This window comes from Aspergillus steynii (assembly GCF_002849105.1).
Source record: "Aspergillus steynii IBT 23096 chromosome Unknown P170scaffold_3, whole genome shotgun sequence".
Lineage (NCBI taxonomy): Eukaryota > Fungi > Ascomycota > Eurotiomycetes > Eurotiales > Aspergillaceae > Aspergillus > Aspergillus steynii.
Window position 1 is genome coordinate 4,393,675 of NW_020194400.1, and position 27,769 is coordinate 4,421,443.

Sequence of the window (27,769 nt, forward strand, 5' to 3'; positions counted from 1 at the left end):
CATCTGCCGCAGGAACACTATTGACCTGGTGGGATACTTGGTTTGAACAGATGAACTAGGTGTCAGACCGATCGCGTACCTGAGACGATGCCTTTCCGTGCCAGGTCGTAGTTACTTCTTCGTTCCAGGAAAATATCCACTGCGCCGATTAGAAAGATTGCGGTCTACGTTTCTGTGAGATAAAAACATTTCATCAGCTCTCGAAATTCTGCTCCTCAGTTTTGATATCGGCAATGGCAAGCTACAGCAGAGGTCGGCTGGTGGTCATTGCAATCTGTTCTGCAGATGATCAGTAGTGCTGTCACGGTGATATAATACTATTCGGTCTATGAATCGTCTGGTCATTTCCTACTTTGTCGGAACAACTGGGAGCATAATCCGAATCCACCCTGAGATTCCGACCTTGTGCCAATGTTCCTCAACAGATACCAGACTCATCGCCACCTCCGCCAGCCCTTGGCTCCTCTGAGACGTCCTCCTTAGATGGATCTATAACCTCTTTGTCATACACCCTCAATATTCTTGAACGATTGCTAACGGCGGCACCAAGAAAATTCTTTTGTCTCATACATAGCGTCCAGCTACTTCATAATGGTACTATTGCTAGAGCGGGGGAATGCTTAGAGCGACTGATCAAACTACTCGTTTTGCCTATAGAGAATCCCTCTTTTTTCTGGGTTATCTTGACAATTCATCCAGTCCATCGGTGGTTTAGCTTTCGTTAGCTCACTCGACAAATAGACACCGTCATAGTGAAATATTTCATCGGTTTGTCCGTGGGATTTGATTTGAGATACCTGATTGGTAGGGCGTAACTTGCAATTCATATTTCTACTACGAGATAGGCGAGGCAACATAAAGAATATCCAGGCTAAGTTTTGCTGCGATGAACCGAGGCTCTAGTGTCGGGATATATAATTTCAAACACAGAGGGTCACAGAAACCACCAAAGCACCCCCCAACTGAAATCTAACCCATTTCAATTGACATTTCTGACTACGATTGACTATCCTTGTTAGTAGAAGATAACAGAATAATCTCACAAAAACGCGACTTGTTATTCCGATTAGTCCGATATCCGCTGTCAGGCGCCAAGCCCCGCGGAATCGGAGTAAAACCGGGATCGGAATAGACGAATGCCGACATCCATCGCGTTATTCCGTGGCCCCTCCGTCTAGGATGACTCGCATGTTGCACTGCATCGATCTCCCTTATTTACCGATTGTTTTGGAATTCTTAATCTCAAACATCGAAGCATGAAGACACCCGGAGTTGAAGGCGGTTCAGTCCGCAGAAACGGAAAGCCGACCTCCTGCGAGCCATGCCGGCTGTCCAAAATCCGATGCGACCATGCTCGACCGACGTGTAATCGGTGCGTCCAGAGAAAGCTCACTGCGAAGGTAGACCCATTCACCTAGGTTTATCAACCACGCGGGGAGTACTTTGGCTGATGGACCCAGTGCTTTTATCATCCTGCGCCGTTGACGCGACCACGCGGCAGCGCCAAGTCTCGTCGACAGACCCAATCCACTCCGTCTACTGCCAGGACAGAACAAAGTCTTGACAGACAGCTTCCAATTAGTCCTGCGGCCTGCCCCCAACTGCAGACACCAGGTGGGTCCTCCGGGATCGTAGAGAGTGAACCCTCCACCACTGGTCGGGTGAACTATCTCGGCCCGTCCAGCTTCCTGTCTGTCTTCCACGACGTCAGCCCCAACCTTGAGGTCTCGACATTTGCCCGATCCTCAGTCCTATGGGGACGCTGGACTAGTGCCTCGCCCAGTATCACGCGACGACTGGTCCAGCTTCTTCGTCCGCTCGCGACGTATGAAGAATTGCTCATCCAGAAATACGACGAATGCCGATTCACCGTCATCCCGGAGCCGCTGGTCCTCAGACCCCTAAGGCTGCTTCGAGCGCAGGTCGAAGACAGACGATGGTTTGATGATGAAGAGGCCCTCGCGTCTATGATCACTCGTAACACAGCAGAAAAGTCGATTGATATCACCCCCAACATGACGGCAGACGAGTTCTACGCGACCTTCACCGGAGACAACCTTAGATGGGAGTTCGTGGGACTGATATTCACTCTGGCTGGTCTGGCGGCAACGACAGCGTGGAACCAGCACCAAACGTTTCTAGAAGATAGAGATCGAGATGCGTTCGCAGAGGAGATGGCTGCCGCAAGTAACGCCTGCATCGAGATTTGCAACCAGTATGACAACGTCAATGATCTGGTGGTATGGCTGTACTATACGCACTTTTCTCTGGCGGCTGACGCGATGGAAGATCTGAGTACGTGTATTCTGAACCAAGTTTGACGTTATATGCTGACGAGATATAGGCCACTACGTTTATCGGCTCTACGGAGAGTTGATATCTCACATGCATGCCTTAGGTCTACATCGACTCCAAATATCGAACGCAGAGATCCCCTTCTTTCTATCAGAAACGCGCAAGAGACTGTTCACCGCGTGCTACCGCACAGACAAAAACATGGCGATGTTTCTGGGTAGACCACCTCGACTGCAGGACCATTTCTGCGACACCGACATGCCCCTCGACCTTGACGATGGCAGTCTTGTTCTGGACCCGGAGGCTCTCAAGCAAGTACTCGCCGGATTGTCTCCAGATGGATGGGGTGACGTGCCGATTGAGAAAGGCAACATCCGCCCGGCAACAGCCGTTCGAGTACGATATATGATAGCAAAACTACGAGAACGGGTCGTGGTGTTTTTTGTCGGCAAGAAGACCAAGACGTTCGATGAGGATGTGCAGTACGATACCACATGAGCTTCTTATTGTATAGCGAAACACTAATGCTTTTATAGGGCAGTATACCTTGACTTGAAACATTTGTGGGACACAATCCCCGTCCAATTTCACTACCATACCACTGGCTTCGGGGATAAAAACCCTGCGACCGCAGCAATCAGGGTGATCACCTGTTTGGAATACCTTCACACAATATCGCAGATCGAACGGATCCGATGTCGCGATAGCCCAGACGCCATGCATAACCTGCTGGACTCATCGATGCGGATTGTCACCGCTCTGATTGACTTCATCAAAGCACGGAAGCAGGGTGGGAATATTCAGAAGGAGTACACGGGAGTGGTGAGTTTGTGCCACATTTACATACAAATGTTTCTGCTTTTCTGACGGATTGATTCCATTTAGTTTCTATTGTACGGTCTCCCAGCTGCAGGCGTCCTTGCCATCGAGCTCCATCGCTGCACCGTCTCGGAAACGCCGCTACCCTCATGTATTCCTCGGTCTAAAATAATTCGGAACCTTGGCCTATTGGTATCATGGTTCGAAGACGCCAATAGCTCCATGAGCGTCACCCAGAAGAACTGTGTGCAGGTGAGCGAGGTGATCACAAGGCTGCTCGATGAGACGTTGAACCACCAACCCGGGGCTGGGTTGCAAACAACCGGTCAATTCCAGCATCGGCTGGGGCCTGACACTAGCGAGCGGCCGATGATTGATGGAGTTACGGCAGTAGCCTCTGATACCGGGAGCCTGGTGCTGCCGGATGAGAATTGTGCCAACGTGAATACATTCGGAACCAGTGTTGAGTTTTTGGATTGGTGGGATGAGTTCTGGGTGGATGGAGCTATTCCAGAGGCTGTTTTGTGATGTCCCAATACCCCCAGATCTATATTATGAAGCTATGAAGGTTTACTGATAGTCATGCACCCGCAAAAGAAGATATCATGTGTTTCTATTGATGCGACATACTAATTATCGCCCTTCGGCAAATCAAACTTGAGTCAACTCAATATCAATACATGAGGTATTAAATACAATTAGCAAGGCCAGGTGAGTATTGACGCACAAAGCCTGGTCTCTTAATGAAAGGAATTAGGGATAAGGGCCATCCGAAAAGAAGGCAGGTTGCTGAGTATGGCTGCAATCGCGGTATGCTTAAATGCCCATGACAGCCACAAAGAGCGATCCTGCGACAGCACCGGCCCACATGTTACCCTGCAGGGCGGATGCGGAGTTCGCAAGGGGGATATCCGACGATGAAGCGCTAGCGGTCTATCGAACAATGTCAGCAACCGGAACTATACGAAGGGTCAGGAAGAAGAACGTACAGCCTGTCCAGTAGGGGTTCCCGACCCAGACACAGGAGTCGACTTCGACCCGGTGGGAATTACCGGATGAGAGGATCCCGCAGCCGAGGCAGTGGTGGTAAGGCTCTGAGTCGCAGAGGGAGCGGTGGTGCCAGGGGCCGTGGTGCTGTCCTCAGCTTCGGCGGAGGTGGTTGCCTCCTTGGTGGGAGCCTCGCTGTGAGCCTCGGTGGTAGTGGCACTGGAGCCAGCGCTGGTGGTAGGAGCAGGTTGCACAGTCGTAGACGAGCCATCATCATCTGCGTCCACAGGAGTAGAGTCCAGACCACAGGACTCGGCGGCCTTAGACACCGAGGAGCCGTAATACTTCCAGATGTCAAACTCGTTTGCACATTTCAGACACTCGGAGAGCTGGGATTTGAAGGTGCTCGAGTCGCAGAAGTCATCGGAGCGGGAAGATGTGATCACACCACCTAGACTTGTTAGTGATGGGCCTGAGCAGTGAAGTGACAAGGGTTTTCTTACCGCAGTTGGCATGACATTCATATGCAGGGGTACCGGGCTCCTGGCGACGGTGCAGGGGAACAAACTCAGGGTAGTCAAAGGCACTGGCACTGATGACCAGGCAGGCAAAGGCAGCAAGGCTAGAGAAGTGCATGATGAACAACAACGCAGCGATTGAGCTAATGAGGTAATGTAGAGACAGAAGATTGGAACGAGTGGATAACGAATGACACTGGATGAGAAGACAAGATCTCGGCAGTCAAGGCCACATACTTATACACCTGCTGGGCAACCGCCGGAGAAACCCCCTTCCACCCTACGAACGCTTCATTTCCGGGTCCCTGTCATGTTGGTCGTACGAGAGCTCGGGATGTCAACATCCTGTCGGGCGACTTTGCCATTTCCAGTCGGTGTCTCAGTCGAGTCACGGCGTCTAGGCCCAAAGGGGGTTGCCGAGGGCAGGCTCCACTGCGATACATGTTCGTAATGCTGGCAAAGGAGCAGACGATGTAACCGTTGGTCACGAAATGCTCGCTAATGGCGCTCCGAGTGGGTCGTGGTCCACCGCCATCTTATCTGATTGATCTAATCAGATCCCCTCACCGGCCAGTCTCCTGTCGGCGCCGAGTCCCTCGAGATTAAACCCCCCGCCGGACCCTATGAGAGCGAAACCTGGTCTGGTCCGAGCGGTTTTCTCCGACTGATAAGTTCATTTATTTCTCTTGGCAGTGTGCTCGGGCTTGCAGTAATGCCACGGACGAGGTTGCTAAAATGTCACTGCACAGGTCGCAGGGAAGCGAGCACATCCGGTTGGTTTGCTGCCTTGGATGGAGAGGAAATTTCTGATAGCCAACCTGATGGTCTGCTTTAGCTCTTGGTTCGGCCTTTCGTTCATGTGAAAGATTGCAAATTATGACACATTTATCGCCGATTGTGGTTCGGTGACTCGGCCGCTGTGGTTGCAACACCGACCTAGACGAGAGGCAGGGATATAAAGAGGGGTGGTCGTATCCAGTATAGAACCGGTGTTTTATCCCCCTCTCCTCAGTGATACCTTCGTTGTCGCTTTCTTTGGTCGTATCCAGCAAAATGAAGACTTCTATCTTGTCTCTTATCGCGCTCTCCACAGCCGGAGTATTGGCTCACGGTGAAGATGCCGCAAAAGAGATGGGCCCGGTGGCATTCATGTGGCCGCCCGACCGGAAATGGGGAGAGAAGTACGACAACAACGCCCCCTGTGGTTCGTCTACTGGGCCGGTCAACAGAACCGATTTCCCGTTGAGTATGTCTGGATTCCTCGGGAATGTTTCCAAGTCTAACCTTCCATCGTAGTCAACGGAAAGCTTGCCCTCGTCGTGCAAGACGAATCATGGAACGTTCAAGTCTCCGTCTCCCACAAGAACAGTACGAAGGATCCATTAATCCCCCATCCAGACCAAAGACTAACAACTTCCAGACCCGACCAGCAACGACGACTTTGAATCCTTCATCGAGAAGTCCGAGATTTCAGACATCAAACCCGGACACGAGTGCTATTCGGTCCCGAATCCCGCCATCGACGCGGAAGCCGGCCAGAATGCCACATTCCAGATCAAATATACGGGTGACATGGACTCTGACAAGAACGAGACCTACTATGCCTGCGCGGACGTGACCTACGTCCCCGCCAGCAAGTTCACGTACTCTGTTCCCTGCTTCAACGTGACGTCGGATGAGTTCACTGCAGTGACTACCACTGCGGGTGCGGGATCCACCGCAACGGCTGGGTCGAAGGGTTCGGACGACAAGGCCAAAGCGGACTCGGACTCGGACTCTGGTAGCAGCGGTGGGGGCTCTGGTCTTTCCGGCGGTGCTATTGCGGGTATCGTGATCGGTGCGGTGGCTGGTGTGGCCATTGGCGTTGCTTTGCTGTTCGGATACCGCAGACTGTTGCAGAAGTATCGGTCTGCGAGGAATCAGGCTTCTGTCAGGAACGTGGATTGGGCTGAGAATGCTAAGGGAGAGGTCGATCATACCCCGATGGGTTTGCGGAAGATTAGGTGATCTCGCTCTAAGGAATTCACCATGCAGCCTTTGTCGAGTTCAGTAAGGGTGGTGGGAAGTCGGAAGAGTTTCGGGGAGTTGATTTGTTTGATGATGCCATGTGTTGTTCATGTTTATGTTAATGTCGTTAGTCCAAATAATTATTATCTCACCTCATATAAGAATTATCATGTCATTCAAAAACGGAAAACCAGGTAAGACATGCGTATAAAAAATTGTATCGCAGAGATCAAGCCTCGGATTTGCTTCAGCACGCAAGGAACAACGGTTTGCGTGAAGGAATACAAACCCCAGCTAATGTACTTACGAGTGAATATTCGTTCACAAGAGAAAATGCATTCTGGGAAAAGAAACAAAAAAAAAAAAAAAAAAAAAAAAAAAAAAAAAAAAGAACGAAAGAAAGAAGAAAAACTGGATTTCCATATGCCCACATTATCTTGATCATAGAAAACTGTTTTATTCAACGACTCGCTCTTGCCTGACTACGGTGACATCCGACTCTCAGCACACAACAACCTCACTACTGCACTCAACAAAGACCTCTCGAAAATGACAACCTCCGACTATTCAATCTCACCAGGCAGCAGCACATCCCCCCACCCCCTACCATCACCAACACCCTGGACACTTCCATCCTCCCGAATCCCCTGCCACTCAGTCATATTGACCCACCCAATCAATGCCCTATCGCCGAACCCCCCCACCCAAAAGACCTGACGAACGACCAATCTCGCCCAGAAGCCTGCATGCGCTGCGCCCTCGCGACCCGGCAGCCAAGCCCTCGCGTCCGGATGGGCGTCCAGAAAACACCGTTCCAGACCCACTCTGGTCTCGGGGTCCACGGGGCTCGGGTACGGTTCTAGGTACCCTATCAGCACGGCGCGCGGTAGCGCCATGCGACTGTTGGACAGGTCTCGGAGGGTGACATCCGTGTTGGAAGCGTGGTGGTCCCACCAGTCGAGCGAGAGGGAGACATTGGATCCGGAGGCGGCGTTTTTGAAGGTCGTGCCGAGGTGCAGGCCTAGGAATGTTGGGTTGCCGTCGGGGTGGCATGAGGCGATGTATTCGGGGAGGGTGACTGCGAGGCCTGAGACCATTTCTGGGGGATTGTAGTGATGGATAGGGTCAGGGGTGATGGGTGAGGGGAAGTTTGTTGTGATATGGCCGACGGTGGACTTGTGCAGGAGACGACGGGCGAGGAGGGTGGATGTGTACCAGGTCGGGAGGGTGTGACGCTCCCTGGAGGGCTTGGAGGGCTGGAAGTCTGTGTTCAAGGCTTGCTGTGCCGGGGGATTTCTGGATTGAAATGGGTGCAGTAGTGATAGTGGCGTTAAAGCTAGCGCCAGGGGGCCGACAAAAAGCAGGAAGACTGGAAGTAGCTGCATATTAGGCAGCGAGAAGAGACACCGAGTTCGATAATGATGTAGCCGTGAAATTCAGAATATCGGACAATCTGTGTGGAAGACTGTCTGGATTTTATAGTCTGCTCGCAAAGGAAAGTGGATCATGGCCTCGGACTGGATTCAATGGCATCGTACCATTGAGCACTATGCGAAGGTCGACGGTTAACACCGGGATCAAGATGAGCAATTGTACTCTAAGCGAAAGCAAAAAAAAAAAAAAAGAAAGAAAGAAAGAAAAGAAGAAAAAGAAAAAAATATAGAAGAATGGAAAAGGTCAAAAAGAAGAAAGAAGAAATAAAATAAAAACAAAAGAAAAGAAAAGCGAGGGGATCTGATAATTGGAGGGGGTGGGAAAGTTTGAGTGATCAATCACAGGAGGAAAGACGAAATCCAACACCTTTAGCAACGACGAAACCAAAGGACTTCAGGAGCTGAAGCTTCAGCTCCAAGACAACTGGACATTCAAAATTCTAGATTTTGCCATCTATCAAATGATAGATTAAGTTTCAAGTGTCAATAGAACCCAGAACTCATTTTGTGCTCTAAATAAACAGTTCACCCGTAAGACTGCTCGCTATTTGTGAGTTTGGGTGAACCGTCGAAGGGAATTGAACTAGATTTATTCAAGTGCGTGAAAGGAGCAATAACGCCTACGCCTCTTCCTTCCAAAAGGGAGTTACATAAAACGGCCCTTCAGCTTACAGCCAGGTTACATAGTCATCATGAGCGCCAAAGCCGAATTTATTGCTGCTTTTCACTGCACCCGCTTTGCAAGGGGGAAAAGGAAAGATGGCATTGCAAGCTTCCTTCATGCTGTGCTCTGCTCTTCGTTCTGTGGCCGTATTGCTCTTCTTTCCATGGCAAGAACCTTGGTCATCCGGGTGCCCGAAACAAGCTGGCAAAGCCGTCAATGTCGGTGCTGGACTGCGAATTGCGGCTTCAAAGATCACATCCCCCGATAGCATCATTCGGGAGTTTGTCGTTCACCGTACAGGCGTTGTTGATTACACTGCGTTGCGTTCTAGCACTCTCCGTTGCACTTCAGTTCGTGTTATCGGCCAAAAATACGTCGTTGTCTTGTCTGTTGCGCTTCATATTCTAGCTCACCGTGCTTTGGGATGCAGTCACAGGGCAACGAAGTGGTAGATTAGGAGATAATAGCGACCTGACAGTCATATTTGCAGAACGGCTGACTCTCCCGGTTAGTGAGGGAATAGGCTGCGTGGTAACTTTGGTCTCGCGGTATTCGGAGTCTGTCTTGGTCTATTTAGGAGATGGGCCGTCCTGAGGTTATGACGCAAGTAAGTGATCTATACACTATCGGCTTTTTAGATTCTTACTCTGACTGGTTGCTACTAGGCATGTAACAGAACCGATTCAAGTCGCGGAACGCCTTCCAGAAGCTGAGGAACATGGTGAATCCCGGATAATGGAATACTTGGGACGTGACAAGGCAGCTCAACCTCAAAAACGCATTGAGCGAGGCGAGGCCAATCGACAAGGTCTGAAGGGGAAGATTGTGTAATATAATTAAGCAGAACAAGACACGGCACGGAAGAACATGGCAAGGACGAGCATGGCAAAGCAGGACAGACGCAAGCCATTTGACTTGCTGGCCAGTCAACGACTCCGGCTGCCAGGTTCCACATCGGCATATTGCATTCCGAAAGCAAACACTGTTGTGATGCACGAAAGATTGTCTTGTTGCAGAACATTATCCTGTGGTTATGGCTTTGCCACTGGCGGAAAGGGTATTATTTTGGAGGCTCATAGGCTCGTTATGTGGTTGTACGGAAAATGTCATGCTGTAACCTCCGACTTGGAGCGTACATAGAACGATTGTATCTTTTCGAAAAACCCCCTTTCCATGTCACGTAAAACAGGGGCAACTGGAGATTCCTGCGTGGCATATAGTGCAGTTTGGTCATAGACTGGTTCACGATCAGAATCAATCGCAGGAAGCTCATGAATTCTCCAGGGCTGTGTTTCACTGCGATTTGGCCGAAATCACTATACTCATATTTACTTTTTACGTGTACCAAGAAAGAAGGAAATTGTTTTTATTGTCAGATTAAACAAATAGAACAACCATTTCATTCAAACATTTCACTACCTAGGACCGCTGCAGCGGCGGGTGGCTTGTTCTTCCACCTATTCGTCATCCTCCTCCTCATCTTCCTCTTCTACCCATTCCTCTTCTCCTTCGGCTTCTTCTTCTTCCTCTTCTTCCTCCTCCTCTTCCTCCTCTTCCTCCCCCTCATTCTCCTCGTTCTCCTCGCCATCCTCTTCTCCATGCTCGTCTTCATCGTCGGGCTCGTTTGGCCATTGGAAACCTTCTTCGCTCCAGTGCCCATTGTAGATGGAGAGACGCGCCCCTACGCCCTTGACGCAATGCTCACGACAATAGTGGTCTAATTGTCGTTCTTGACTTGGCCCCTCACGCACACACCTCCCATTTGTCCGCCGGTGGGCCGCACATTGTTGCCAGGATGATCGCTTTCGGCACAGGCAGGCGTGACGATCGTAAATGTAGTAGCACCTGACAATCATGAGCAAAGGAACCTTACACCTAGGTTCGTTCTTACATTCTGAGGTGGCTGGCGCCGTGCTTGAGACTGTCTAGGAAGGGGTACTTGGCGACGGCCTCGATGGGCTTGCCGGTGATGTAGTAGATCTGCTTCTGGTGCTCCTGCGTGCCGGTGATCTAGTCGATGGCAGGGGGGGGGGACTCTGTGGACAAGTGGCGACGTGCGTGTCAAGATGCTCGCGGTTCTCGGGGATGGCGATGGAGGCACACGAGAGACAGGAAGAGGGGAAATTTGGAGGGGGAGGAAATCCAGCTGTCTTCTGGATCGGGCAACCAACGTCCAGGTGACTACAAAAAGAGCACGGCCTGAAAAACATGGCAATCAACGATATCAGGCATTTTCACTTCAATTTCAGGAAATATGATTGACAGAATCATAACCACAGCATTTCCTCAGCCTAGTCATCCCTTCCCACCCACTCCTCACTCCACTTCCACACTGCCAGTCCTGATCCTCATCGCCTTCTCTCCAGCTGACCTAGTCACAAAAAGGCACACAATGATTGCGGCATGGGTTGTTGACACGTTCGTACACGGGAGGATCGAACAGCTCGCATTTTCCGTTTGTTCCGCGGCGAGGAACGCATTGCACGAAGGTTCTGTTTGCTTCTTCGCAATCACAGGCGTAAACCCAGATAATGTCGTGACACCTTGGAACGTTAGGCCTCGAATTCGACAAACCGTGGGGGACTTTTGCTTACATTGTGGTGCAGACAAGGGAACAGAAGGCAAGAAACCGGCGGGTCGTTCGCGATTAGAAGCTGAGATATTGTCTTCCTTGTTTCCCAACGATCTCGCGCGATAGTCTACTTAGTCTTCAGGGGAGGTGGCTCCAGCCTGGAGGATGGTAGGTTTGGGGATAGAAAGGAAAACCTTACTTGTTTGATTGACAAAGAAAGGTGGAGTCGAACCTGCCGCATAGTTCGACTTCTGCCTGGTGCTTAGTCACCCACTGTTGACCACCACTCCGACGGCTCAGCTGCTTCGAAAAGGTAGGTATTCTTCTCTCTAAAGCGGCGGCGAGGGACCAGGTCAGGTGACGGTCATTTCTCTGGTTGGGATACGCCATCGTGAGTCACCGCGGAGTCTTCTTTGCTCTGACTTCACTCCCGTGTTTCCTTCGTGGCAGGGAAACAGCTCCACTATATTCTCTGTACATCCTCTCGACAATTGCCCCTCCTAGCCGGTATGTCTTCTGGTACTGCCTTCCGGTGTAAGGTTCCAAATTGGGTGGTCCTTCCTTGCGATCGAGAGCGCAATCGCCAGCCCGCAAAGCTATACAAAGCCCCCCGAAATAAGCTGTCAAAGCACAAACAAGAACACGTTCCCTTGTTACCACTTCCCCTCGAGATTATAAATTTAATCATCATGGAACTAGACCTACCCAGCATCGGCATGATGCGTCGAGTCAATACGACAGGGAGACTTGCAGTAGAATCACTTCCTGCATACTCGCTACTGAAGAAGCATGCTTCGAACACGCTGCGTCTAATGGCCGTCACGAAGTGCGCCAAACATTTCTCAATATCCTGGCTCTTTAGCGAGTTCTGTCAACCTTGGTGTCGATCATGTGGCGATTTCGGTCCCTTCCTTTACTTCCCGACTGCTACTCGCTTATGCTATAAATGCAATTTCGTCGAGCCCGAGTATGAGATAGCGGAAACATCGTTGCTTCGCTTTAACCTGGCCATATCCTTGAAGCAACTCAGAACAATTCCAATCATTCACAGCTTTGATCTGCAACCCACGCGCCGTTTCGCAAATATCACTCAAGCCAAGGCCTTAGCAACGGAAGTTCATGGTAGCGACAAGGCGATAGCGACTGCACGCCGGGCTGAAGTCAGGAAACGCTGGAAGGCTTACGAACGTCGAGTCCAGAAATGGGAACGAAGTACAAGGAACAGCTGCAAGCCTCGTGGTCCAATGTTCAGCGAATTAAGGAAGTATGACACAGACCATAACCGAGTCTTTTTCAGCATGCGGGCGACAGCTATCTTTCCGTACTGGGATCGCCAGACACGGAAGATTGAACCAGGCGTCTACTGCCGGGCTTGCACCTACGAGGCAGAGGAATTGATGGATTATTGGAGATACGACGGCTCAGTTTGGGACGATTACCCAAGTGCACGGTGGAAGGCCTATCATCGAGCGTTCTTGGAAGCTGATATACCTGAGCATTTCCTGAATTGCCCCGCCGTCAAGAAAAACCACGATTTTCGTATTCGCAGAGCATTAGGCATTAATAAGAGGAAGGGAACTGATTTCATTGTCAAATCTAAGAAAGCTAGCGATGTCTAATGAAGCTTTCTTTACTGGTGATCAACCCCTTGCCCCGTGCCTCTCTATAGCAACATAGATAGGATGAGCCTGAAATTGAATGATTCCTATGAAAGCCACAAGGTTTAACGCAAGGCAGATAGCAGCAATACGAGAAGGTACAGGGCAGTCGGAGGTATAGATGCCGGATGTCAAGTAATAAATCCAACGCAAAACGTTTCGGACAAAGAAAATGTGAACCAGGACAGCTCCTTATGCCGCAACTCACGATGTTAAAGTATCGGGATAGAACTAACCATATCTTCGGAAAGGGCTGGAATGTGTTGCTCTGGTTAAGATGGACGCGGACCTCTGGAATGGCGGATTGCCGATGCTCCACATTAGCAAAAATACGATCCGGCAAACCTGGCACTATGTGTGCTACAGCTGCATTAAGATGAGCTGGTGTTGTCAGGTCGACCGCGCTGGGGACTGCGTCGAGAGGTAATCTGATCTTTTCAATCGCGCAGTTCCCTCTTGGACTGAACGAGCTGTCCCTGCAAGATATCTCTACCGTTGATGGTATTCTGCAACCCGAGCTTGCACTCGTCGTATTCTGTCTGCAGCGACAGTACATTAAACCAAGGTTTCCTTGCATTACAGACCTGCCTCAGAAAGTATGCTGTTTTGCTACCTGTTATATATTGATAGGATAGAATGAAATGAATTGCAGCGAAGGAGTGCAATGAAGCGGGTGAATCAAGCGAGGGGTCCCATACTGGACGGTGAAGAATGATCAAGAAGTGAAGAGAACGCGGGGTAGGCAAAGTGAAGAGCTCGGCATTTCAGGAAGAAGGTCATTTTACAGTCACTTCTCCAACTGCTGTATTTCCCTGAGGAAATCTCTCAAAACAACAGACAGTCTCTGAGGATCCGATCTCCTCCCTTCAGCGGCCATTCGGACCAGCTGGGCATGGCAGTTCATATGGTCAGGCTTGCTGTTATACACTCAGCCGTGATGGTCAAATGATGCTACGATTCACAGTCCTACCTGATAATCTAGCGCTGCTATTCTGGGTTCGCCAGTGGATTAAGCGCAGGTATGTACATCGGCCCCGTTGCGGCACCTATGCTTTGATATAGACAACTAACAAATACAGATTACAACTAGCCACAAGAAGGGGCTCGCCGTCGGCCTTAGCCTTTTCAGGCTGATACTGTCGATCAGCACATACATTTAGCCTACAGGGCAACCAGCCCCCTCAAGTGCTTGAGGTGTGGAGCGACGGACAGAGGCGCAAGAAGAACGCCAAGCGTACCACTTCCCTCCAGGGCGCATTTGGTCGAATAATACCTGGCGACGAACATGGAGTGAGGAGAATTGCCGTATCTCGCCACCAGGCAGTAGTGGCAATGAAGGCACGCCGTCATTGGTTTCTCTCTGCGACTCATACTTGGAATCGTATACCAGACGTTTGTGGCTACATATCGATCCTCTGGCTCGAGATAATGCGGCATGTGAATGGATCGAAGCAATCCGAGGCACCGAACAACCTGCTCAACCTTAAAACGCTCATCCCTGCACTACTCCTAATTTCGGCGTGCATCAACCAGGTTGGAAGTTACTTCAACCGTCATGAAAAACGCCCACCTTTCCTGCGGACTGGGGGATACAGTCATAATAAGCGATGGTACTGCACTGATCGTGGGAGGCGAAACTACCCAAATTCAGAGAAAGACCATTGACCTTAAGTTTCCCCCGGCCTGCAGAAGATCCACAACTTTGCCTACGTGGAGTATATTGGAGGGCTTATGACCGACGGGGAGAAATAGGATGATGAAGACGACGGTGTCGGACATATGAATTGAAAGGGTTTCCGGCGCCTGAGCCTCGTTTCGTTCAACACTCGCATGGAAACACTCATCAAGAACCCCAGAGTCGATTCCGGAGACGGCACTAGGATTAGGCTGTCTTGAGGACTGCTTCGGTAAGGTAGACCGCGGATTTGCGTGGTTTTGGAAAAGGACTACTAATGACCTCTCGAATGCCATTCCCGCAACGCGCGCCCAAGTTGCTCGGTATATTGCTTTTGACTACCCGAAACTGAAAATGCTTACACGCACTTTCCACAACGAAGGTTTGCTCAGTTCGGACGGTGATGGCCCAAGATTTATCCTTTTCTGCCAATGTCCCGTAACCCTTTGGATTGTTGAAATGTGTGTTGATGCACTGGGCCTTGATTACACCGTGATTCGATCGGGGATACCAATGGAAATACAGACCGCGGCGGCTGAAAATTTAACAATACAAACACCTCGACCCGAACCACGATCACAAGGTGCTGTTGGCGGTCTTTTCCTGAATTTACATGGAGCTTGCTCCCGTGCCATCTTGATCGAGCCGCCCACGAACGTATCCATCAATTTGGGGGTAGCATTGAACTCCACGTCTGCTAGCCTGGATACCAAGGTCCTGCAGCCGATCCCGTCATATCTAGGCTGAAAGAATACATTGTGCCCCATGTACGAGTTGCGGAAAAGGCCAATGAGGATGAGACGCCGCAGCAACCAGTAAGCCATCCCCAGGCACCAGCAATTTCTCGCATTTCTTTATCCTTATTTGCTTTCTGGGTCCCTTCTTGACACCGTCGAGCCTCTCTTTCAAGCTCGTACAAAGTCATCTCCGTATCCACCGGGAGAAAATAAACATTATCCACACGTGTGGCGCAGGTTAGCAAACGGTCCTAGTGACCCGCCGCCAGGTTCTGGTTGCACCCCGATGGATGTTGCAATAATCGCAGCAGAGGAACACCACCTTCACGCATCAGATGAATCATAGACAGGCTATTGTGCTCCGGGCTTTCAGGCATCAGAATGCCCACCTTCCCTGGGAGAAACTCGGCTTTAATTGTGAGGCTGTGAGGCTGGATGGATGTGTGGGTGGAAGCTTCAAGAATACTTTTGTTGTCAGATTTAACCAATCGCCACTGTTCTGAGGATCAACAATGAAATGCCAGTTTATGCGTAGGCGAGCTTTCAAAATATTCCTTATCTTACTTTTCGTGTATAAAGACGCGTTCATGGCAGGGTCATTGAGCTGAATGGCGACTAGGGACGGTCTGAAGTATCTTCCGTGCAACACAATCTCGAAATAATCTCGACATGAACGTTCTCGATGCTGTTGCTCTTGTAGAGGTCGTGGATATCGTCTTTTGCCGGCTCTAGGCGTCTTAGGTCATTGGCATTATTGAAATGCACAACCTGCAGGGCCCTGAAGGCTCCATGTCCTTCTGGATAATGTAGTTTGGTTGTGTGGTGCACATAAGGCTGGAGGTTATCTTCCGAGGAGCGTGGCAGGTGTTTTGTCTGTATGACGGGATCTTCTGCGTTATGTTGCTGGTGCCGCAACTTGAACGACGGGGTGTGGCCAAGAATTTCTTATCGTGGTCTAGCGATATGGATCGCTTCGTCGAAGGTATTCTTTGATCGACATTTCTCCCTCTGTCTCTTCTGACTCCCGTAGAATGTTCCTTCTTTGTCGTGGCGAATCCGGTGGGGTAGGGAGGGTATGGATTGGGAATGGTCTTGTGGACTGCATCTTGAATGAGACCATAAAATTGGAGACAGCGTACGCTTGGAACCGATTAGATAGGATAAACGGCCATTAGAAGTGTGGGGGATGGAAGTGGTCGGTGATGGAGAAGGGATAAGTCCAAGGGTAGGAAATGAGTCAGGGGACTGAATCGGAAGTTGCGAGTAGAAAGATGCTTAGACCTTTCTTATCGCCCGCCATGACAGTGGGCGGTGTCCAATATTCTCTCGAAACTTCATGCATTTTTGGGAACCATTGAGTCATCCCAGGAACGTTGAGAACATAATGACATACTTCACACCGCACAACGTACTTCCGGGCTATTTCTTCTAACCTTGGACTCCACGCATCAAAACCCAGTCCTGCTTTTTTCTTTGCGTCTTTCCTGCAAGCATCAGGACTCAAAGAGCGATACCTATTAAAACAACATGTCGTTCATGAAGGATAAATTTCTCTCGCTCCTGAATACGGGTTGGAGGAAGCGTGAAGATACCCTGGAGAGAGCAGGGAGGTGGGAAGAGGCACAGTCACTGCGCAAATGGCAGCACAAACACCGGACTATTCGAAGGGAGGATGAAGCGTCCATTAGATTCTTCTTTGCTTTGGAGTACAATATACGTCACCTGGTGCAGTTGGACACGACTTGGATGGAGAAGAACGCCGATGGCACCCCGCCCAACAGGAAAAACTACTTGAAGGAAGAAGTAAGACTGTATAAGACAGAAGAGAGGATCAAAAATATACCATGCGGCAGGGCTCTTCTGTCCCTGCGACGAGATAAGAAGTGGTATTTATCCGATGCTCTCCGTGCAGCGTGTGCAAGCCAAGGGGGTTGCTGTGGCCGGGGGTGTGGGTGCTGTGAGAGACTGAGGAATCCGGTAACCCCGTTGGGACAGGGCCACTGCACCACTGGCTGTTGGTGCTGCGAGATGGCGCGAGGATATAAAATCAGATGGATCGAGGAAGAATCCACAGCGCATTCGGCCTTTATTATGCGAGCACTTACTAATCCTACGAATCATGTGGATGTTTTGACTGCTTACGTTTGGGGCGTGTAATGGGAATATGCGGACAGGAGGGTTCCTAGTGTCTGGCGTGTTCCTTTGCTTTGTATTATTTTTGATCATCTATCTAGAGCCTTGCTATTGAAGCGAAGAAATGTCCAAGGGGAGTCCTCCCAAACACCATCCCGCTTCAGAGCTCCGCAAATGTTTAGTCGATTTGGATGCTAAAGGCTATTCACTGTCCTACGACGTGTGAAATATACCACGCTCATTTGTAGTCCCATCGTGCGGCCAAATGGTAGGCTATGCCCAGACATGCCCATGAAACATCCACAAGCACTCCGACTGTCTGGCAGTGTTACCCAGTACGCTGTTTATTTCGCTTTTGGCAACGTATATGATCTATATCGAAGGAACCACAACCAAAGCAAACTCAGGGTCATCTCGCCAATCAAACTCGGTTACAGGGATGGAAGGATTCAGCAGTGATCCTATCGAAACAAAGATGTCGTCGTCCATGAGGGAAAGGATTTAGCCATTCCTTAGGGGTGTACCGGAAGAGCATGAAGAGTCATCTTGCTTGCTGATGTCCGAGATTCTGGCTCCCGTCGGGGATGCGTTGGCCGTGTTAAGCACCACGCGACGTGCGGTCAGGATTCCTACGGATTCATAGATGACGACCACCGCGAACTCCATCAACATAGACATGACAATGAGCATGAGAGGACAGCCCTTGAACCAATGGAATTCCATGTTATCAACGAACGTACACAGCGCCGAGTAGACAATGCGCACAAGCAAGAAGGGCAGCGAGGCTGTGGCCGCCGACAAAAGCCATTTCGCGGTCTGGTCGAAGCATTGGGCGTCGAGCCACAAGCAGACCGTACAGAAGCTAAGGATCAAGAAGGTAATCATAGAGAGGATCGTGCTCGCAACGAGCGTCGGTGGAACCGGGGTGGTTGTGAATCCCGCAAAGTCGGAATCCGGCACCGATGCGGCGGCGACAATACCCAGGACGAAGGTCGCGCCGAGCAAGAGGCCCTGCAGATAGATGATATATGGCCGAATGAGAGTCTGGCGCCTCCTGTGAACACTCGTCCGAACCGCAACCATCAGTCCCAGCGAGGCGAGCAAGAGGAGCGCGAGCCCCATCTGGGCCAGGGTGGCGGCTCCTCGATAAAGATGCAGATTCAGTGGCGCGGTGATGGTTCCCAGCTGCATTGCGGCTCCGAGGATCCGAGCGAAAGCAAAAGCAGCCAAAATGGCCCAGTACGGCTCGTTGCGCCATCTGCAAATGGCAGGTCAGCTCTGGATTCCGCGCGGTTGGGCACAATTGAGCCTACCCATTTCTCATTGCCAGAGCGACCGCTATGGCGAGGCCGATGGCGTAAAAGGCCAGCTCAGCCGTCGCAATCGTGCTAGTGTGGGATAACATCGTGATTCCCCCAGTGCTGCTGTTGCAGCCAGAATGACAATCTTCTTCTCTGGACAATAAATCCTAGTCGGGTGGAGCGAGTTTTAAATGGGATTCTGGTTGCCTGGAGGAAGGCGAAGGCATCCACAAATCCACCGACGCCGCCATTACGTACGCCGCCACCTCATCAAGAAAAAAGAAAATCATATAAAAAATACAAAATACAAAACCAAATCAATTCATCCCGGGAAGTAATTAATGGTCCATTTTTATAAGCATCCCGGCCGACCTCAGATGCCACATTAAGAGAATCCAGCGATTGCCCGCGTCTTGGCGAGATGTGATCAACAGGAACGAAGGCTTCCGCAGCCGTACTTTGCGCATTCTCTTGCTCCCTCGACCACCCCGTGTAGCGTCATTCGGTCTCACGGATGGATCAGACTTTCGTCAAGCAGAGTACACTCTGCACTTTGCCCATCGAGTGCAGACAGGCGATCCTCTGCTACCTTCCAGACATGCACGCGCTAAAGGCAGCAGTCTTGTCCCACCCTGCAATGTATTCGGCCTTTATAGACAGGGACGAATGGATTCTGTCCCGGATCATGGGCAAGGTTATTCCAGGGGATCTGCTCCCGGATGCGATCTTCGAGTATAGCTCATCGGCCCTAGAAAATGACTCATGGACCCGGGAAAGAGTACTCAATCTCATCGAACAACATGGGGCTCATCACGTTCCATCCTCCTTCAAATGGACACCTGGCGCTGCATTCCATATGCAGACTTTTTACCGACACGTGAGGTTTTTCACTTTGGGCTTCGTGGATTCGGCATTTGAAGTGTATCCTGCCTTGCAGGGTCGCGCAGTGTCTTCTCCAGAATGGTGCCGTATGGCCAGGAGCTTCTACCGAGTGGAGATCTATCGACATCTCTTCAGACGTCGAGACCATGTCCAGAAGAAGCCCTCTCCCGACTTCCCCTATCATGAGCAGACCGAAATCTATTACGAAAGGTTCGCTGCATTTGAACTGGAACAACTTGCTTGTGTCAGCGAGTATCTTTTTCGGAAAGTCTTAACTCGTACGCTCCCTATCACATCCAAGGCTTTTTCTTGTCGTTTGTCTATGAGCACATCATGAAGGCGAAGCATTGCTGATAACTGGACCCCGAGTGTAGCATTCAATGAAATCGCCGCACACGACATAGTATGGGCATCCAAAGCGGTCGGGTATTCAATGACCGAGCCATGGCAAAGCTTCAACCCTGCGACACGCATCGGAAATGTAGTATGTGTCCTTCCCACTGCTTCGGTTCCTTCTCGTGCCAGCTCTAACGGCCAGTCCATTGCCTAGATATCACAAGGGCTGGCATTTCTGCATGGAATGCTGACCGCAGAGACCTACGAGAAGCGGTACCAGCTTCTGACGCCCAATATATCCAGAGTCAACACATTTCTACCAAACGCTCTTTGGTTCCTCTTTCCCCGCGACGAAGGAGACACGGAGTTACTGAGAGACTATGATTCCGAAGAACTTGCGCTTTATACCACACCCGAAGCTCCCGAGTCCGACCCCGGGCCGGTGGAAGTTTGGCGCCAAGCTCATTTAGATAAGACTTTGCGCGACTTTGTCTACAGTATGGACATGCGGGAGAAAAGGCGATGGGGGTACGCACTGTGGGACTATGGCCGCCTGGCCCAGCTAGAGGTCTTCGATAGGCCGTTTACGCGGGCGCCCACCCCTGATTATGGCGAGGCAGAATTGCTTGAGGCAGTGACTGGCTCTCTGGTCACGCGCTGGAAGTTGTGGTGGAAAGGTGCTCGGGGATGGTGGTCCGAGGAAGACCAATCTCAAGTTCGCTGGGAGGGACATGAGCTCGATCTTTCGGATGAAGAATTGGAATTAGAAGGTTTCCATAATAGAGTATTGTTGTAATACAAATGCTCCGATGCTCATGGGGTATGGCCAGTCATAGGTGCTGTCATCGCCAGGCGTGAGCTAGATGATGAATTACGACTTCAGTTTGTGCGTCAGTAGGATTTACCAGGGAAGGAAGAAGAGGTCCGGTTTTCATGTCCATTGCTTATGACTATCCACTATATTTAAGCAGAATAGGAACAGAATTATAGAAATACAAAGGCTGAATGTCGCAGGGACTTTTCAAGCCGTGGCAGCACAATGAGTGATAGACAATATCATAATGGGGCAGACATCAGAGTATGACATGGAATGAGGGACTGAACGGAGGTAGAGACCAATGCGAAGGGATAATCTAGATTTCAGGGATAACGGTAGACAATTCCAAGGAGTTCGATAGTCGAGTTGCTAGCTTTGACAAGCCAGCAGAAGGTGGGGGCGATGGTCGCACTGGCGTAGTGGTACCAGCAGGTACAACTGTCTCATCTAGAGAGCGTCTTATGATGGCGGCAGCTGGTACATCAATAACCAGAGTATTTCCGGTCACACCGTGTCGGGCCGAGCTTTGCCCGGCAGAGCTCGGAATCATGACTGGAACTGAGGTTGTGATAACAGCTGCTGGCGTGACAGGCAGAGAAGCCGAAGTGCCCAAGCACACACCATGTGATTCACCCGCTCTTAAAGAAAAGAAGTACTGGAGAGGGGCAGGTTCTGCAGAAGATGGTGTGGCGGAGGGAGGAATAGTTGATCCCCTCTGTGTAAATCTGGGCTGTTGTATATCATTTGTAACTGACTCGCGGGGCAGAAGGCCGGGCTCTTGTATGGCATCTGGTATATCATTGGGAGGCAAGGAACCCGGTTGGTCTGACAAGGGCCGAGCGGTGGCAGATTGAGAAGAGGTCAGATGTTCCGCACCAGCGGTCGATTCAGCACCAGACCCTTCACGCCTAGAGGCCATGGCCTGAAGTGAGAGGGAGAATTGGTAGAGGACACAACAACACGCCCCGGGTTGGGATGCCCCTCCCCTACCAACTGTCTTCACTACTTCACTACAACCTGGACCGTTGTTCATTCTCTGGGACAAGGAAGATGGAGTCAATCGATCTGCTCCTATCAAGCAGTAGTCATGGTAAGAAGGCGACCGGATTTAATAGCTAAAAAAAAAGCATCCCATTCATTCTCACACTCCAGTGATGGTACGTTTGGTCTGCAATTTCCAATCCCCAGTACAGTTCACTCAGCAAGCAGACCCTTACAGGCTTCGTAGTCCCCAGACATGAGCATCCATCATACGGCCGCTAAAGCTGTCGTCCCTTCGTGCCATCACGTCAATCCGAGGGCGACCCGTATCAGCTGTGTCGAAATCCTTGAGCCGATACCCGTGGTATTGGGCGCAACACCCGCAGGCCGGGGTACAATGGCCCAAATCCAAGGAGTTGAGGGTACTTCTCGGTCTTTCACAGCATCCACATGCGCGGCTGCAGCATCCCCCTCGGTCGGCACAGTCCCAACGCAGGAAGTCGGACAGGTGCCACTTCGGATCCTCTCGAAGGCAACGGATTGCACGAGTCACTGGTTTGTCGATGGTTGAACAATAAAAATAATGGAGGCTTTGTCGAGTTAATCGGTACTCTTTGCTCGCCCAGTTCAGGCCTTTGGCGATCGATTTGCGTCGTAGATCCGCTTTCTCACCCTCGATGCCCAGTCCGCACTCCTTCTCAATCTTTTGCTGTTGCATGAGATATACGGCTTCTTGCTGGACGACCACACGCAGCCAGTATTCAAGGTCCAGGAAACGCCGTAATTCATATCTCCTACGCGCAGACAGGTCGAGCAACAGATGCTGTTTCTTCCGCATGCGCTGGGCGTTCATTCGGTCCCCCGACTGCTGGTACACCTCCTCTTTCGTCTTTAGAGGCAACGCAAGAAGTTGAAGCAACATGGTGTACACACTGTCGTGGTTCTGATCGGTGGGAATGAGCTCGGGGTTTGAAAGCTGTCAGGTTCTGTGCGCATGGCCTGTCGGAATTTTGTGCTGATGCTTTTGATGACGTGTATCCTCGTCACGTTGGATTTTCTCTGGTGACTTATTCACCCAGCCAGTTCTTGATGTCATAATTACTCGCATTCCGACAGCCTTCAGAGCTGCAGTCGGGTGAGCAGAGACCTCGTCATCATCGGTGGTCGAAGGACCGAGAAAGGTTTCCGAGGGCAAACTGGGCGCTACCGATCTGCTCATTTGGCCAACTTTGAACCTTGTGCTCCGCACTCTGCGACTCAGGGCCAGATTCTGCTCCACGGTTTGGACCTGGAAAGGCTGAGCCTCAACGGTTAGACTTCTATGTATGAAAGCACAAGTCCTCAAACTTTGAGAATCCACACGCCTGCGTTTGCTCCACTGGTGAACTGATTATTCTGTCGGTAGCAGAACCGTAATAACAAACGGGGCGACAGCTCCCGACCCTGTCTGATCTGTTCGGCTGAGGGGCTGGAGGTTTGAGGCCGGTGCTGCGATTCTGTTGTCATTCTGGTTACTGGTAATAACGGTAATGTTGGCGATATGAACTGCCATGTCCAGCTAGTCCCAATAGCGACAGAATCGAACCTAACCCTCTCACCCCGTATCCAACAGGCGAAGTACATACCTTGTTCTGTGTCATCGGAGCATCCTCGGAAGGAACACAACAGGGGTCGAGGCGGAGACTATGGTAACGTTGGCTTCATCTTGCGACGAAAGAAGGATCTGGGAGCATCAGGTGGAGTTTTGGTGGTGAGTAAACGAGGAACAAACGTATATAGAATCATATAATGGGTCTTGGGTTATGTTATAGATAGATCGGGCATGGAATCGGACGAAAGAAGCAGCGGAGGCGAGTGACCCGGTAAGGAAGATACCGACAAGGGCCCCTGCTTGCTTATCAACAACTAGACTTCACTTCTAACCCTTGGGGCATCCAGGACACGAGTATTCTCTTCTTGGTCGCAGATTCAATCGCACCAAGAACGGAAATGGCATCACGAAGTTTGTCTGGTCGGTCAGAGTACATGCATTAGTCCCCCGGTCATGATTGATCAACAAGCACTTACCCTGTACCAAAGCTGAGATGAAATCTATCCATGACGCCCATTGCAATGGTTACTTTCAAACATCACGGAATCAGGTAGTCTTCAGCACCTATTTTCCGAACATAGACGGCGTGGCAGTACCACCGTAATGCGACACTAGTACACGACAGCAGAAAACGCACGCTTATCACTAGTCGAACCATGAGCTGCCGTAACCCATTAGCCGTGGGATATCCGACATGGTGCTGCAAGCCATACATAACAGCTCTTCCCTGGCTGCACACTTATGGATTCCGGTACAGGTCGAGAATAAGGGTCGACATCATGCCGATACTTTACCGGTTTCACAACGAACTTCTCTCCCTGGTCGACAAGGCTTTTTCTATTCGCTTTTATTGGCCTTTCCCATGTATTTTAATGGTTAACAAGAATGATGGTTGTTATTCCATGCTGCCGGGCGAAATGCACCAACTACCTAACTAGCTTTGTTGTCCCGCCTGCGGGTGTACATACTACAGGCATGTCAATGTGACAGTGCCCGGCAAAACAGAGAAAACCAGAATATCCACATTCCACATGGTCCAACTGATCTCCGGCAATTGTCCCTCCATTGGAAATGAAATGAGAAGCGTAGGATGCGGTAGGTAGAACGAATGCAACGCCACGCTGATCAATGGCAGATCTCCAACGTCATCCGTTTTACTCCCCATTTTCAGAGTCGCTGAAAGTATGGATGTCGTTGACAGACTCGCTCAGATTCTCCCTGGCCTTGCTTGCCATGAGTATTCCCAAATCACTATAACTTTCATATCACGGTTCATCGACACACATGTCTGTGAAATCGTCTGCTTCTTCTGTCTCAGTGAGGCGTCCATCAAAGAATGCTTTCTCCATGCCCAGGATAGCCTTTCTGGCTCGCTGGCTCAACAAAGTTTGGTAAACGGTTTCTGTATCACTGAAGTAGTGTCTGATGTCCGATTCCAGCTTCCACGCTGGGAATCCCCAGGGTCTGCCAGGCTCCAGCGTCTTTCTGGTTCTGCCGTCTAGTAGACCGAACAAACCTCGGAAGGCCGGGTTCTTCTCGAAGTTCGACCATGCTTCCGCTGTCAAGTCTAAGATATCAGAAGGTAGGCTGAACCGCTTCATCTGCTCGACTCTGTCAACTTTGACCATCATTTTGGTCTGCCTTTTGGGGAGCCAGTTTAGATGCTGTTCGAGCATCCAGGCTATCGCATTTGATGTTTCCTTGGCAGCCCATGGTGGTGTATCGTCTTCGTCAGACGACCCCGAAAGATCTAGAAGTAGCTCTGGTATGTTTGAGAGCGTTTGCGCAGACGCCTTGCCTTTGCCTTTGTCAGACAAAGGCCCCTTGCTAGACGAAGACAAGCCTGACTCTTTAGAGGATTCTCCTTTCTTCTGATCTCTTTTTGCCTGACGAGCTCTTCTTTCGCGTTGTTCCTTTTGATGTTTCATCTGCTGGTCCAGCCCCTCCTGTGTCTTTCTCTGGAGTTTGAGCTCAGTGATTGTCCCCGAGAGGGAGGAAATCGCGCTTTTTATGGACTGACGCTGCTGGTCAGCCCACGCTGGCAGAAACGTCAGGCCCCTGATGTGGTGCTAAAATACATCGGTGGTTACGCGACGGTGTTGTCTTTCGTCAATGGCATGTCACAGATCTTGCCAACATTCCAGATATCATTATTTTGTTTCACAGTTTCAAGAAACTTAGTAACCCCTTTGGCCAACACTGCTATGTCGTCCTGGGTGATCGTATTCCGAAAAATGTTGGCATTGCCATCATTATGCTCAGCCACAACGCAGTCGTGCTCCCATCTTATCCTATTTTCTCTCCACAAACACATTTCTTTGCCGTAACTGTCAATGTTCTTTTCGAAGTCATTCTGGTATTGCATCAATAACTTGTGTACCTTTTCGAGCAAATATTGCTGGTCTTCAAAGGGCTGGTCAAGCTGGAAATCCTTTTCGCTGATTGTGGTGCCTTCCAAATCGATGAATCTATAGAAGGGCTTTCTATCTACCCTTGGACATATGTATACCGCCGTGTACGCTCGTCTGACGAATGCTGCGATAGGTTGCGCCACGCCGTTCTTTTTGGGGGCTGATATCGCTTTGTGGCTCAATCCATAGGTCACACCGCATTGGGTCTGTTCAATCTCTGGCTTGACCCAAGTGGGCACCTCCGGGGGCGACAATGTTTTTCGGAGGCGCTTGTTGTCATCGAGATCAACCCAATATCTCTTCGGCATGAACAAGAACAAGGACAGATCTCTATTTGTGGCCAATTTGTCTTCACCATTGTCTGACGTGCCATCATGGTCAGACTGTTTCTCTTTGCATTGCCCTGAGCCCCAGGCTGATCAGACTTTTTCTGATCCTGGCCTTTTCTTTGCTTATCATGGTTGTCGCTTGACTTCCTCTTAGACTCTTCGTTGGGCGTGGTCGTTTCATCGGTTTTTGGGTCGGTCGAGCCCTTGGTGCCCTGGGTTTTCTCCTGTATTCTGCGGGACTTTCTGGGAGCCGGGCTGGGACTGGCCTCCTCGTTAAACCGCGTTGGTTTGGTTCTCTTCTTGCTTCCCGAGCCACTGCTACCGTGGCCTGTCATTGTGGTGTAGCGTGTGGTTGACTTTATGGGTAAACGAGGCGATCTGTGGTAGTGATTGGCTGGCACGTCTTCTTTGTAAGGAAATTTGTCAAGCGATCTAGCTTATATTGCGTACAAGATATACGAGAAAAGGATTATGACAAAGAGGATTGAGGTGGGAGGTAGGTGAGAGGAAGGATGGGAGGAAAGATGAGAGGAAAGATGGGAAGAAAGACTAAGGTAGAAGAAAAGAAGACAGCGATGAAATAAGGAAGATTTAACGAAAATTAAAGTCAGTGAAATAAGTACAGATAAAGGGTAGTGAAAGTTTCAAGTGACGTGTTTGACATTGTGGGATAAGGTGAATCAAAGAATATTGTGATTATGTAGTAAATGTGTTAGTTTAGCATAGCAATTACTTCAAGTTTGTCCTCGGAGGTTGCCATACCTAATAATAAGACTGGTTGGCCAAGTAGCTTTACTGAAGGGTAACTGATTAATGTTCGTGTCGGAAGAAGGCCTAATTGGATTGTGCCAGAACTTTCTAAGACAGTCTCGAGATGCTCCAAATGCAGCTCCAGAGATAAGGAGATGACTATAAACTTGTCTATAACTATAAAAGACCTTATGTCTCGGAAGATCGAAATCAATTTAACAGTGCACATATACCACACCGTTCATGAGCCCCACCGGGGAGACCTCGAAATATTCCTCGCCCCGATGCGAGATTCCACCCGTGATCGAGTCTTTTTTTCAGCACCGAGTCTGTCCCGAGCGTTTGACGACATCGAATCGTATGATTCGAGTTTCGACCGATGATGCGTCTCCTTCGCAATCATGATCACCATGATCGTTTTGATTCGAACGGTAAGGGTCAGGGATTGATACTTTTGCCCGATTAAATTCCTTTCCCGTCGCTGGATGGGGCCCTGGTTCTCGATGTCCCACAAGGCCTCTTCAGTAGGCACTATTTGATTTTATCCATGGCGCTGGGACAGAGGGAGGCCGCCAAGACGGTTATTTGTACGCACGAGCTACCCAGATTAACTAACTAGATCATTCCGTCTCCAAGTCCGAGGATGTCGTGTGCTGCCCTGGGCCAAGGAAGTTTATATCCAAGTCAAGTCCACCGAGACGGGGACCAATCGCGACGGAACCGTCGCGTCCGATCCCTGCGGCCGCTAGTCCGTATGTGGCTAAAGCCCGCTGTTCACTGGCAATAATTGGTGGAAGTAACAGCCACGGCGGATAAGTCTTGGCGATCCAAAGTCAAGATGCGCCGCTCGAGTCAGTCGCCTTCATTTCGGAT

General features: G+C 50.3%; 10 protein-coding genes across 10 annotated transcripts; 4 read left to right on the forward strand and 6 right to left on the reverse strand.

Annotated features, from left to right (window-relative positions):
• Positions 1–1,256: 1,256 nt before the first annotated feature.
• Positions 1,257–3,642, forward strand: P170DRAFT_356191 (uncharacterized protein; the record flags this gene model as incomplete). Its single annotated transcript, XM_024844131.1, has 5 exons — positions 1,257–1,400; positions 1,461–2,295; positions 2,345–2,777; positions 2,832–3,117; positions 3,181–3,642. The coding sequence occupies 5 exons, from the start codon at positions 1,257–1,259 to the stop codon at positions 3,640–3,642; spliced, it is 2,160 nt and encodes a 719-aa protein (XP_024706649.1).
• A 443-nt stretch (positions 3,643–4,085) lies between these two features.
• On the reverse strand, positions 4,086–4,737 carry P170DRAFT_355024 (uncharacterized protein; the record flags this gene model as incomplete). Its single annotated transcript, XM_024844068.1, has 2 exons — positions 4,086–4,552; positions 4,605–4,737. 2 exons carry the CDS (start codon positions 4,735–4,737, stop codon positions 4,086–4,088), a joined length of 600 nt encoding a protein of 199 aa, XP_024706650.1.
• An 804-nt stretch (positions 4,738–5,541) lies between these two features.
• P170DRAFT_455537 (uncharacterized protein) lies at positions 5,542–6,626 on the forward strand (the record flags this gene model as incomplete). Its single annotated transcript, XM_024851539.1, has 3 exons — positions 5,542–5,865; positions 5,916–5,987; positions 6,040–6,626. Exons 1-3 carry the CDS (start codon positions 5,673–5,675, stop codon positions 6,624–6,626), a joined length of 852 nt encoding a protein of 283 aa, XP_024706651.1. The 5' UTR covers positions 5,542–5,672.
• A 458-nt stretch (positions 6,627–7,084) lies between these two features.
• On the reverse strand, positions 7,085–10,933 carry P170DRAFT_455538 (uncharacterized protein; the record flags this gene model as incomplete). The annotated part of the gene is made up of 2 exons (XM_024851540.1): positions 7,085–7,882; positions 10,778–10,933. 2 exons carry the CDS (start codon positions 10,931–10,933, stop codon positions 7,190–7,192), a joined length of 849 nt encoding a protein of 282 aa, XP_024706652.1. The 3' UTR covers positions 7,085–7,189.
• Positions 10,934–10,937: 4 nt separating this feature from the next.
• On the reverse strand, positions 10,938–11,500 carry P170DRAFT_436382 (uncharacterized protein; the record flags this gene model as incomplete). The annotated part of the gene is made up of 2 exons (XM_024849143.1): positions 11,318–11,500; positions 10,938–11,266 (listed from the first exon to the last, which is right to left on the reverse strand). Coding segments are annotated over exons 1-2 (170 nt in total), but the record flags the coding sequence as incomplete, so codon positions are not given.
• A 227-nt stretch (positions 11,501–11,727) lies between these two features.
• Positions 11,728–13,009, forward strand: P170DRAFT_436383 (uncharacterized protein). The gene has a single exon (XM_024849144.1). It carries the CDS (start codon positions 11,805–11,807, stop codon positions 12,912–12,914), a length of 1,110 nt encoding a protein of 369 aa, XP_024706654.1. The 5' UTR covers positions 11,728–11,804; the 3' UTR covers positions 12,915–13,009.
• A 4,643-nt stretch (positions 13,010–17,652) lies between these two features.
• Positions 17,653–18,970, reverse strand: P170DRAFT_509341 (uncharacterized protein). The gene is made up of 2 exons (XM_024854667.1): positions 18,812–18,970; positions 17,653–18,756 (listed from the first exon to the last, which is right to left on the reverse strand). Exons 1-2 carry the CDS (start codon positions 18,901–18,903, stop codon positions 18,000–18,002), a joined length of 849 nt encoding a protein of 282 aa, XP_024706655.1. The 5' UTR covers positions 18,904–18,970; the 3' UTR covers positions 17,653–17,999.
• Positions 18,971–19,133: 163 nt separating this feature from the next.
• P170DRAFT_464271 (uncharacterized protein) lies at positions 19,134–20,813 on the forward strand (the record flags this gene model as incomplete). Its single annotated transcript, XM_024852231.1, has 3 exons — positions 19,134–19,959; positions 20,056–20,165; positions 20,232–20,813. The coding sequence occupies exons 1-3, from the start codon at positions 19,314–19,316 to the stop codon at positions 20,811–20,813; spliced, it is 1,338 nt and encodes a 445-aa protein (XP_024706656.1). The 5' UTR covers positions 19,134–19,313.
• Positions 20,814–21,953: 1,140 nt separating this feature from the next.
• On the reverse strand, positions 21,954–23,945 carry P170DRAFT_464272 (uncharacterized protein; the record flags this gene model as incomplete). The annotated part of the gene is made up of 6 exons (XM_024852232.1): positions 21,954–22,791; positions 22,918–23,103; positions 23,441–23,498; positions 23,739–23,823; positions 23,883–23,906; positions 23,936–23,945. The coding sequence occupies 6 exons, from the start codon at positions 23,943–23,945 to the stop codon at positions 22,048–22,050; spliced, it is 1,107 nt and encodes a 368-aa protein (XP_024706657.1). The 3' UTR covers positions 21,954–22,047.
• Positions 23,946–24,560: 615 nt separating this feature from the next.
• On the reverse strand, positions 24,561–26,522 carry P170DRAFT_493665 (uncharacterized protein; the record flags this gene model as incomplete). The annotated part of the gene is made up of 4 exons (XM_024854051.1): positions 26,173–26,522; positions 25,592–26,116; positions 24,691–25,475; positions 24,561–24,657 (listed from the first exon to the last, which is right to left on the reverse strand). The coding sequence occupies exons 1-4, from the start codon at positions 26,479–26,481 to the stop codon at positions 24,561–24,563; spliced, it is 1,716 nt and encodes a 571-aa protein (XP_024706658.1). The 5' UTR covers positions 26,482–26,522.
• Between the last annotated feature and the right edge of the window lie 1,247 nt (positions 26,523–27,769).